The sequence below is a fragment of the Elaeis guineensis genome, chromosome 13 (assembly GCF_000442705.2).
Source record: "Elaeis guineensis isolate ETL-2024a chromosome 13, EG11, whole genome shotgun sequence".
Classification (NCBI taxonomy): Eukaryota; Viridiplantae; Streptophyta; class Magnoliopsida; order Arecales; family Arecaceae; genus Elaeis; species Elaeis guineensis.
This window is the reverse complement of record NC_026005.2, coordinates 76,165,009-76,177,218: the sequence shown is the minus strand read 5'-3', so window position 1 is coordinate 76,177,218 and position 12,210 is coordinate 76,165,009. Positions and strand designations below refer to the sequence as shown.

At 41.9% G+C, this 12,210-nt stretch overlaps 1 protein-coding gene across 1 annotated transcript; it reads left to right on the top strand.

Annotated features, from left to right (window-relative positions):
* Positions 1-4,037: 4,037 nt before the first annotated feature.
* Positions 4,038-4,493, top strand: LOC140853184 (putative serine/threonine-protein kinase-like protein CCR3). The gene has a single exon (XM_073247267.1). It carries the CDS (start codon positions 4,038-4,040, stop codon positions 4,491-4,493), a length of 456 nt encoding a protein of 151 aa, XP_073103368.1.
* The last annotated feature ends 7,717 nt before the right edge of the window (positions 4,494-12,210 follow it).

The following is a 12,210-nucleotide window of genomic DNA, read 5'->3' as shown; positions in this document are numbered from 1 at the left end:
TTATACGGTGCGCAGTGTGAAGTGTTTACTGATCATAAGAGTTTGAAGTATATTTTTACTCAGAAAGAATTGAACATGAGACAGAGAAGGTGGTTAGAACTGTTGAAGGATTATGATTTAACAATCCATTATCATCCGGGGAAAGCTAATGTTGTTGCTGATGCCCTTAGTAGAAAATCTGTGAGAAATTTGACGGTTTTAATCACACACCAAAGTCAATTATTGGAGGATATAAGAAAACTGAAATTAGACATCCGAATATATGACTCGACAGTACGATTAGCCAACATGAGGGTTCAGCCAACACTCATAGAAAGAATTACAGTTGCCCAGAATAATGATCCACAACTAATGAAAATAAGAAATTCAGTGGAAGCTGGTGTTCAATCTGAATTCAAGATACATAAAGACGGTTCATTAAGGTTCGAAAATAGGATTTGCGTATCCAATGATTCAGCACTCAAGCATGAAATACTTCAGGAGGCACATCAGACCGGTTATACAGTTCATCCGGGAGGTACCAAGATGTATAGAGACTTAAAAGAAATATACTGGTGGAATAATATGAAGAGAGAGATCGCTCAATTCATGGCTCAATGTTTGGTGTGTCAACAAGTTAAAGCTGAACATCAGAAACCTGCGGGACTACTTCAACCTCTTGATATTCCAATTTGGAAGTGGGAACATATCACTATGGATTTTGTAACTGGATTACCGAAGACTCCCAGTAAAAATGATGCAGCCTGGGTGATTGTGGACCGATTGACAAAGTCCGCACACTTTCTACCAATTAGAGTTGGATTTACCTTGGAAAGACTAGCAAAGTTATATATGAAAGAAATTGTAAGGCTACATAGAATTTCAGTGACCATCGTATCGGATCGAGACACCAGATTTGTATCACAATTTTGGAAGAGCTTACACAAGGCATTAGGAACAAAATTGAACTTCAGTACAGCTTTTCATCCACAGACTGATGGTCAGTCGGAGAGAACTATTCAGATCTTAGAAGATATGTTGAGAACCTGTATTTTCGATATGAAAAGTTCATGGGATGAGCATCTACCTTTGATTGAGTTCGCTTACAATAACAGTTATCAGGCTAGCATTGGTATGGCACCTTACGAAGCTTTATATGGTAGAAGATGTCGATCACCGATTCACTGGGATGATGTTGGTGAGCGAAGAATATTGGATCCCGAACTTGTTCAACACGTAGTCGAGAAGATTCAATTAATTAAAGAACGACTTCAGACAGCACAAAGCAGACAGAAAAGTTATGCTGACAACAGGAGACGGAAATTAGAATTTCAAGTCAGTGACCATGTGTTTCTCAAAGTATCTCCTTCAAAAGAAATCTCAAGATTTGGCATTTGTGGCAAATTGAATCTCAGATATGTGGGTCCGTTTGAGATTTTGGAAAGAATTGGTGAGGTGGCTTATCGACTTGCCTTACCCCCTTCACTTGCAGGAGTACATAATGTTTTTCATGTTTCTATGTTAAAGAAATATTTACCAAATCCAAGTCACATCGTGGAACTTGAACCAGTACAAGCCAAGAAAGATCTAACATATGAAGATACCCGATACGGATCGTAGACCGTAAAGAACAGGTGCTGAGACGTCGCAACATTCCTTATGTCAAGGTACAGTGGAGTCGACATTCAAAAAGAGAAGCTACTTGGGAGCTAGAGGAAGAAATGAAGCAAAAATATCTCCAGCTCTTCAAGACTACAGGTATGAAAAATTTTGAGGACGAAATTTCTTTTTAGGGGTGAAGAATGTTATAGCCCAAGTCCAAGCCCATGACATCAGGATCCAAGCCCAACAAAAAAAAAAATAGAGTAAAAAATCGAGAAGAAGACTCCCGATAGGAGTCTTCTTCTCCGACGAAACTCGAGTGATTTGGGAGTCCTAGGACCTCTCGAAGTCCTAGGACCCTCTATAAGAAGGTCTTCCCTCTCCTTAGAATCGACCATCGGCCTCCTCCCTCTCTCTTTCCCCCTGTTTTTCTCAATCGGAGCCGCGGACACTGTTGGGATTCTCGTCGTGATTTCTCGCCGGTGAGGTCACCGGAGGCCGGGGTGAGCCTTCCTCTCCTTCCTCTCTTCCTTCCCTTTCTTTTCGTATTTTTACTTGAGGCTGCCGGCGACGGGTGTCGCCGATTTTTGGTCGGGAAAGACCCCTGTTTTGGGCCATTTTTTCTTGAATTTTCCGGCACCGGCGATCGAAATCGACCGTCGGTCCTGCTCCTCCATAATCGGGGGAGCAGTCCCCCTCTACCATCGGTCTCCGCCGCAGCGACCGCGGCCTGAACGGCCGGCCAATGAAGGACCACGTCGGTCCTCTGTTCCGACGCGGGAAGGGCCGAGAAGAAGAAGAAGAAAAAGAAGAAAAGGAGAAAGAAAAAGAAGAAAAAGAAGAAAAAGAAAAGAAAACGAAGAAAAAGAAGAAAAAGAAGAAAAAGAAGAAAAGGAAAAAGAAAAAGAAGAAAAAGAAGAAAAAGAAAAAAAAAAAGGGCGGAGAGAGAAACTCTATTTGCTCTCTCTCTCTTTTTAGATTTTAGGATTTATGAAATTAAATAATTAAAAAATAAAATAAAATAAAATAAAATAAAAATAAAATAATAAAAATAAATAAATAAATAAATAAATATGATTAGGATATCCATGGATTAGTTCGAAAATCTTGGATGCTGTTGTCAAGTTGATCCTCGTGAGGATATTAGATTTTAATAATTTTAATTAATTTTAATTTGATAAAATTTTGATTAAAAATATGATATTTGACGTATCAGGTTCAGAGAAGAATTTTTGAGATTCCTAGAATTTCTAGTTTGGATTTTCTTTTGAGGTATGTAGTGTTTACTTTTATTGAATTTATCTGGTAAATTATAAAGTTTTGAATTAAATAAATTTATGCATGCTTCTGATTGAAATTATTTATTGAAATAATTGTTGAAATTATTTATGATTAAAGTTAATTGTAGAAATTATTTATGATTGAAGTTAATTGTTGAATAATTATTATGATGATGTATGATCACAAAGAAATGATATGGTTGATTTGACTCGAATATCATTTATTTATATTATTTTAAAAATAATATATAAATTGAAAAATAATATTAATTTGACAACCTGACTGTGTTGAGGACCCCGCCAATGGGGGCATATACGTTGGCAATTTGACTGTCCTGAGAATTTATGTCGCTAGTGAGACCAGCGACATGTCGCCAGATAGACCAGCGACAAAACCGCCAGCGAGACCAGCGGCTCCAAAGGACTTGGCTACCAGATGATTCGCAGCCCACCGCAAACAGATACGCGGTATTATGACCCTGCCACAGGGATAATGTGGTCATAGTCATGGTTGGTAAGAAGAACTTAAGAAATTGATGAATTTAAGATGAAAAGCATAATTGAAAATTACGATGAATTGACTTTTATATATGATTGATAGTATGATTATGATTTCATGAAATTACATATTGACTTTGTTATATCAGTAAATTGATATGCAAAGAAATAATTGCCTGATTTATTCAGTTAAAGGTATACACTGCTTACTGGGCTATTTAGCTCATGATGAGTTTTATGTTTTTCTTACAGATCCAGAAAATTAGCATGATGCGGGATTTCGATTGGGAGAGCGATTAGAGATGGAGTTAACTCATTGATTTAGGATTTTCTCAGAATTTATTTAAGACTTTTAGTTTTGTTTTAGTATTGATTTTGTCAGACAGTTATTTTCTTTTGAACATTGAGTTTTGATTGGTTATTTGAACTAAGGTTTGATTATTAAATATAAAAAAATTTATTTAACTGTTTGTGAAGATATCATGATGAGATGCCTTGCATGCTTATGGGAAAGGTATTCCATAAGTATGCGGCGGTTGCCATGACCCTCGATTCAAATCTCGGGTCGGGGGCGTGACAGAAGAGGTCCGTCATCATTCAAGGACAAGGTAGTGGAGTTCACCTTCATCGAGCTCGCCGCCGCCACTAAAAGTTTCTTCTTGAAAACCAAAATTGCTGATGGGGCCGGAGTCAAATAGCGGTCACCTATCGACGAGGGCATTGGGGATGGTGGGATACATGGACCCCGAGTACTATGGGCTCCACCATTTGACGGTGAAGAGCGACGTCTATGGGCTTGGGGTGGTGATGTTAGAGGTGTTGACGGGGAAAAGAGCAATCTTTAAGGATGGGGAGGGTGGGGATCCGACAAGCAAGGTGGACTACGTGGTGCCGAGAATCGTAGTCGGGGAGTTGGTATGGGTGCTGGATTCACGGGTGTCACCATCGGGGATGAACGAGATGGAGGCGGTGGAGCTAGCCGCGTACACCACGGTGCACTACTTGAGCCTCGAGGGCAAGGATCGGCCCTTCATACCCGACATCATCGCCAACCTCGAGAGGTTTCTCACGTTCTATGAGGATAGCCATGGCAGCATCTCCAACACCAGCATCTCCCTCGCCTCCATCGATTGAACATAATTTATCTAAAAAAAATTCAATCTCTCCCCACCGTGTAAGCGCGCCAATGCCAACTATTCAAAAAATTATCACATAAGCACCAGTTCAACGAGAAACAACTAAACCGATGGTGAAAACCAATCAAAGGGCAACATTAAGACTGTTTGAAAAGATTAGGGACTAAAAGTTATAGTTTTGTAGTTTAAGGATCATTTAAAAAAGGTGAATAGTTTAGAGACTAAAAACATAATTTACTCTATTTTTTTTATGTAATTAGATGGTGTTGCCTACCTATTTTATTGAGAATTATTAACAAAATATTTTTAGGAGGGCCCACCTTAGAATGTGGGACCTTAAGAAAAGAAGGTTGATATGGGAAATAAGCCGCACCATGCAACGTGATTCCTCAAACAAAAAAGAATGTTTGTTTGGTTTTCCTTTTCTTTTCGGTGCTAATCTCTATAACTCCCTATGTTACAGCTTATTACGATTCCTCGAGTCCTTCAGGATGGGAGAGAGTTGTTGACCATGCCTTTCAATGAAGAACGAAGTCCAGCTTTCTTGTAGAAATACAATCTCATCTAGCACTAGAGAAAATGATCTAGCTTGAAACTGAAACATCCTTAGAGGATGCTTGGTGATCCAACTGAGATCACCATGATAATATAAGATCACTGATGATCCAAACCTGAGGTGATCTGATCCTTAGTGATCTAAGATCACTATATTTGATTGGCTATAGTACAGTGATTAAAGATCTCTGAATATGTACAAGTAATTTATTTGGTATATTATAGGAATCTAAGATCACTGACCATATAATACCAAAAATATTCCTGACATATCTCAAAGAAAAAAAATGATAAAGAAGAGACGGAAGAAGTGGAAAGTCTCAGATTACCATGATTGGGTTAAGAAAATAAAATCACCGCTTCAGGTCATCCTCTCAATAAAATTTTGGGGATTAGAATTGAGAATTGGAATCGAAAAAATCTAAAAAAAATATCTAATAGATTTTTTCTCTTTCTAATCATTACGGTAAAAAAATAAAGGATTTCCTTCTCATCTGCCCTAACATGTGTAAAGAATATCACGTACGCATATGAAAAAATATCGTGGCAAAAAAAGAAAGATTTCTTCTTCCAAAAAGTCTCTCGATTACAAGAATATTTTGGTTAACATATTTTAATATAAGATCATCATGATAAAATGATGTTGGATAGCTGTCCTCAAGAGTGGATTTTTTATGACTGTATTGGACGGTAATTTGAGGAGTGGAGATGATTTAAAATCACTGCCATATAAAATCACTATAATACAACCAAACATGATGATCTCATCATCTCCATCGACATCATCCTTAATCTTGGATGGATCATCCCATACCAAACATCCACTTTCATATATACCATTAGATTATAAAAAATAAAGAATCATGGATAATTTTTGAGCTATTTTCAGCTGCTTGTCTTCGAGTTATCCAATAGTCTCCAATTGAGTTATTTGGCAAAGCAATGTCTATTTTCTCCTCTATCTTTTTCCACCAGAGAGCAATGTAGGCATTATCATCCAACAATCCTATAAAAGAGGATGGGAGTTTAGCATTGGTAGAAGATGGATCCTGTTAGGATTTGATGCCTTGAGATTCAGTCTATATTGAGCCCACAGAGAGGTTCGCGGCAAAAAACGGAGTCCAACGAGACCAAGATCACCTGAATCGGAGCTCGGATGGAGGAGATACGAGCTTTTGAAGTCGGCACGATAATCGAGGCGGCGGAGGACCGCCGGTGACCGGCGGTGGGCGGCAGCGGCGCGGCCGCAGGCGATGGCGCGGGACGCGCGTCCCAAGCCCGCGCGGGATGCTCGACCCAGGCCCGCGCGGGATGCGCGACCCAGGCCCAGGCCCGCACGGGACGCGTGACCCAGGCCCAGGCCTGCGCGGGACGCGCGACCCAGCGGCCTGCTGGCCCCTTGCCCCGGTCCACCGTGGACCGGGTGGTCCACAACGCGGTCTGTGGACCGCGTGGGCATTTTCCACGCATTTCTTGCGGTCCACGGTACTATTTCATGGACCGGAGCGCGATCCAACGGCCCAGGTGGCTCCCGGTCTTGATCCGACGGTCCAGGGGGTTTTTTGGCTTTGTTTAGGACTCCTAATCCCTCTCTAATCAAGGTTTAAGCTATGTTTAAGCCTTAAAAAGGCCCGTGATGAAACAGAGGGTTGTGGATTCGAGTTTTCTCGCCGCCGTACGAACCAGAAGAGAGAGAGAGGCGTGAGGCGCTGTGAGAGAAGGAGCAGGAGGCTCCTGGACAGCGGTCGCCAGGCTCTTCAGGGGTTCAGGGGGGTCTCCAAGAGAGAGAGAGCTTTTGTGAGGGGAACTTCAGGTGAGAGAGAATTGGGTGTACAAGGGTTGAGGGTGAGATCTCCTCTTATAAAATTTCTTTTTCATAGTGAAGTTTGCATGCCCCGTGGAGGCGAGCCCTTTTGTGGCTGATCCACGTATTTTGATTATTTTTCCTTTTGTTTTGTTTCTTCTTTCTTCCTGCTGCATCGCGTGGTACTGAAAGGATCTTGAGAGGTGGTGTCCTGGCTAGTCATCCACCCAACAAGTGGTATCAGAGCAAGGTGGTACAAGGATGCAGATTGCAGTGGTGGTGAGCAAGATTGAAGATGGAGAAAACAGGAACAATCAAAATGGAGATCAACAAGTTCGATGGTAAGAGCAATTTCTCCTTGTGGCAGGCAAGGGTGAAAGACGTGCTCATCCAACAGGGGTTGATCGATGCTCTCTTGTGCGATGAGAAGCCGACCACCATGGAGGTGCGGGATTGGAAACGGCTACAGATGCAGGCGGTGAGTACCATCCGCATGTACCTGGCGGATGAGGTGGTGATCCATGTGCTGAGCGAGACTTCCCCGACGGTGCTGTGGTCGAAGCTTGAGGAGTTGTACATGGCGAAGTCTCTCACCAATACTCTTTTCCTTTGGAGGCAGTTTTACCAACTGCGGATGACTGAGGGACAGAGCGTGCAGGAGCATCTGAGCCACTTCCAGAAGATCCTCACCGACCTTCTCAGCGTTGGCGAGAACGTTGAGGAGAAGACCAGGGCGCTGGTTTTGCTGGCGTCGCTTCCCTCTTCGTACGAGTCTTTGGTGACTGCTCTTCTAGTGGGGAAGAGCACTATCAAGATGGACGAGGTCACCGCGGCGATACTCCAGAACGAGGTTCTCAGGAGGGAGAACCCAACTTCGAGCTCAGGTGGCGATAGCTCAGCTTTGGTGACTTCTGGAGGTGCAGGAGGCGGTAGACGAAGCGACAGGAGATCGCATCGAGGACGGTCTAAGTCCAGGAGGGACTTGAGCAAAATCAGGTGTTACCGGTGTGAGGAGTTGGGACATCTAGCCAGAGATTGCCCTCAACTGAAAAATCGGACGGTGGCGCTATAGCGACGGCCGGCAGTGATTTAGATGGAGATGTCTTCGAGATATCTGACGAGGTATCTATTTCTTCCCAGCAGTGGATATTAGATTCTGCATGCCCCTATCATGTGTGTTGCAGAGAGGAGCAGTTTGACTCCCTGGAGAACAGTGAGAGCACTGTATATCTGTCGGATGGATCGAGCTGTGCGATCAGAGGCATTGGGACGGTCAGCTGGAGGACACATGACGGTGCAGTGAGGAGATTGGGGGAGGTCCGATACATACCCAATTTCAGACGGAATCTTATCTCACTTAGCAGACTAGATTCGAGAGGCTACAGGACGGTAGCTGGTGGAGGAATCCTGAGGGTGCTATGCGGTGATAGGATTGTGCTGGAGGGGAAGAAGGGGAGCAGAGGACATTATTACCTGGTAGGGAACCCAGTGCGAGGTGGAGCATCGGGAGCCAGGTGGAGCCCAGAGCGAGGTGGAGCTTCAGGAGGCGGATCGGGCACGAGACAGGAGACTCGGGAGGACGAGAGGCGACGTCGCAAGGTAAGATTCCTATTGCCGCAGGATGATGCCCCGAGCAGGTCTCAGGTCAGGAGGAGCACAGCATACGACGGAGATGGGATCGAGCAGCCTGGCTCGACTCCCATGTTTGCCCATCCATGATCAGCAGGCGATTGCCCCAGGGCATGGGGGCGAGGAGATCCAGAAGCTCTCGGAGTTTGGAGGAGGCCGAATATCGAGTCGAGGTGGAGATTGTTAGGATTTGACACCTTGAGATTCAGCCCATATTGAGCCCACAGAGAGGTTCGCGATGAAAAATGGAGTCCAACGAGATCAAGATCACCTGAATCGGAGCTCAGATGGAGGAGATACGAGCTTTTGAAGTCGGCACGATAATCGAGGCAGCGGAGGACCGCCGGCGACCGGCGGCGGGCGGCAGCGGCGCGGCCGCAGGCGATGGCGCACGGGACACGCATCCCAGGCCCGCGCGGGATGCGGGACCCAGGCCCGCGCGGGACGCGCGACCCAGGCCCAGGCCTGCGCGGGACGCGCGACCCAGCGGCCTGCTGGCCCCTTGCCCCGGTCCACCATGGATCGGGTGGTCCACGGCGCGGTCTGTGGACTGCGTGGGCATTTTCCACGCATTTCTTGCGGTCCACGATACTATTTCGTGGACCGGAGCGCGATCCAACGGCCCAGGTGGCTCCCGGTCTTGATCCGACGGTCCAGGGGGTTTTTTGGCTTTGTTTAGGACTCCTAATCCCTCTCTAATCAAGGTTTAAGCTATGTTTAAGCCTTAAAAAGGCCTGTGATGAAACAGAGGGTTGTGGATTCGAGTTTTCTCGCCGCCGTACGAACCAGAAGAGAGAGAGAGGCATGAGGCACTGTGAAAGAAGGAGCAGGAGGCTCCTGGACAGCGGTCGCCAGGCTCTTCAGGGGTTTAGGGGGGTCTCCAAGAGAGAGAGAGCTTTTGTGAGGAGAACTTCAGGTGAGAGAGAATTGGGTGTACAAGGGTTGAGGGTGAGATCTCCTCTTGTAAAATTTCTTTTTCATAGTGAAGTTTGCATGCCCCGTGGAGGCGAGCCCTTTTGTGGCTGATCCACGTATTTTGATTGTTTTTCCTTTTATTTTGTTTCTTCTTTCTTCCTGCTGCATCGCGTGGTACTGAAAGGATCTTGGAAGGTGGTATCCTGGCCAGTCATCCACCCAACAGATCCAAAAGCCATCTAATAACCATCGAAATGTCTTCCTCAAAACAAATATTGGAAGCCATTTGACGCATCATTCATGTAGAGCCAAAGCTAGGATTCCAAAGAAGAAGGGAAGCCCAAACTATTAAAGTTATCAAAATCTCATCTATTATAGAATCTTGGATATTACAGCTATTATATATTGCATGCAGAATCTTGGTATATCATCCCATTGTAGAATCTTGGATATCGTAGCTACTACATATTGCATATCAAATCTTGATATATCATCCCATATAACCTCCAACGATCATGGATTCCGATGGTCATATTTATATTTAGTTTATGCATCAAATCCTGAGACTTTGCTATTATATTATACTATATTAGGTCCCCAGTATCTTTCTGAGATTTCACTATTGTATTATACTATATCAAGTCCCTAATATCTTTCTCATAATCATGAGATTTTATAATTGTATTCTACCATATTTGATCCTTGAAGTCAAGGGGCTCAACTTGTATATAAAACATACTAGTGCCATGAATATGATAAGCAATTCAAATCTTTTTTTTAATATAAATGTCTTATGACATCAAAGCAATTTTTTCCTTAATCAATCAACCCCTCTTTCTTATTCTCCTATCATCCTTTAAGTATTTATTTTCTTTAGTTCTTTATTCTTCATCTAACAATTATAGCTTCTTCTATTGTTATTTCTGATCCAAGTGTTGATGTAATGTCTCCATTCTTTCTCTATCACTCATATAGCCCGAGCATGATCAAGTCTTTACTGGTAATAATTATCCTTTATGGTGGGATGCCATGAAGATAGCTCTCTTGGCTAAGAATAAGTTGGATTTATTGATGACTCGCTTAAAAAGCCTGACAAAAGTTCAGTAACATTGATGCATGGTAGTGTTGCAACACCATAGTACTTTATTGAATTTGGAATATAGTCTATAATGATCTTTTGAATAGCATAGTCTATTTTAAAACTATGAAGGAGGCATGGGAAGATCTAGAGGTGCGCTTTTCTCATGGTAAGGTGCTCAAATTTATCGGATCAAGCGAGATATCTCAATGCATGTTCAAGATTAATCTTCCATTGCTTCTTATTTTTCCACACTCAAAATATATTGGGATGAAATCAATGATCTATATCCACTTCCTACTCGCACCTACGTTACAATGAAAAATCTAATTGGATCTTCCAAGATGAAAGGGGTTTTCAATTTCTTATAGGTTTCAATGACTCTTTTTCAACCATTTAGAGTTAGATGCTCACCATGGAGCCTCTACCTATAGTAAATAAATTTTTTTTCTGATTTTGCAAAAAAAAAGTACATACAAGGTACTACAAGTCAAACCAATGCAGACTTTTGAAGGTGCTACCATGGTTGCTTCATACTTCGATAAGTATGGTTCTGATCATTCTAGTAACTGAGATCATGGCAATCAAGGATGACCACATTGTGATTATTACAATAATCTTGGTCACACACATGAGACCTACTATAAACTATATGGCTATCTGAACCTCTATGGAGAAACCAAAACTTATGTTCCTTCTGCAAATCATGCTGCCAATGATGAAAGTCCTCTTGGCCCATCAATTGTGCCCAAGCTCATGTTAGAGAAATATGCCCAATTGTTATCCATATTGAACACCGATAAGACCATAATTTTGTGAACATGATAGGTATTCTTTTCAACTGACAATCTGTGATATGGATAATTGACACAGGAGCTTTTGACCACATGGTCTCTGACTCTAATCTTTTTTTATCACTTGAATCTTTACCTATTTTTTAATCCATTAAATTACCTTCTAGAGATATAGTTCAAATAATCCAAAAAGGCACGGTAAAATTATCTCCTTGTCTTGAGTTAAAAAATGTTCTTTATGTTCCTACTTTCAATTTAAATTTATTATCCATGAGCAAGTTCACTAAAACATATTATTGCATTACCATCTTTTTTTCTGACTTATGTGTTTTTTAGGATCTATTGACGAGACAGCTAATTGATCTAAGTAAAGAAAAAGATGATATCTACTACCATAAAGGTCTAGTTAACCCTACTTCTATAGCTTATTGTATCTAGTTGAGTCTTTGGCATAATCGATTGGGTCATCTATCTATTCCGAGATTAAATATTTTAGCTCAAGTTATTTCTACTCTTCTTTCTATTATTTAAAATAAAATAGATTTTTGTACCATTTGTCCTTTAGCTAAATAGATTAGAGCTTTTTTTCCTATAAGTACTTCTGTTACTTCTTCCATTTTTTAATTTATTTATATAGATATCTGGGGAGGTTACTCTATTCCATCTCATACCAGTGACGTTATTTCTTAACAATTATGGATGACTTTTCATATAGCACATGATTTTTTCTATTGTGATTCAAAAAATGAAATATTTTATTTGCTCAAAAAATTTATTGTTCTTGTAAATAATCAATTTTCTTATAAAATTAGATGGTTGAGTGACAATGGGATGGAATTCATAGACCATCAATTGCAAACTTACTTTGATTCTCAAAAAATTATTTATCAAACTTCTTGTGTTAGCACACTATAGCAAAATGGTATAATTGAACGCAAAC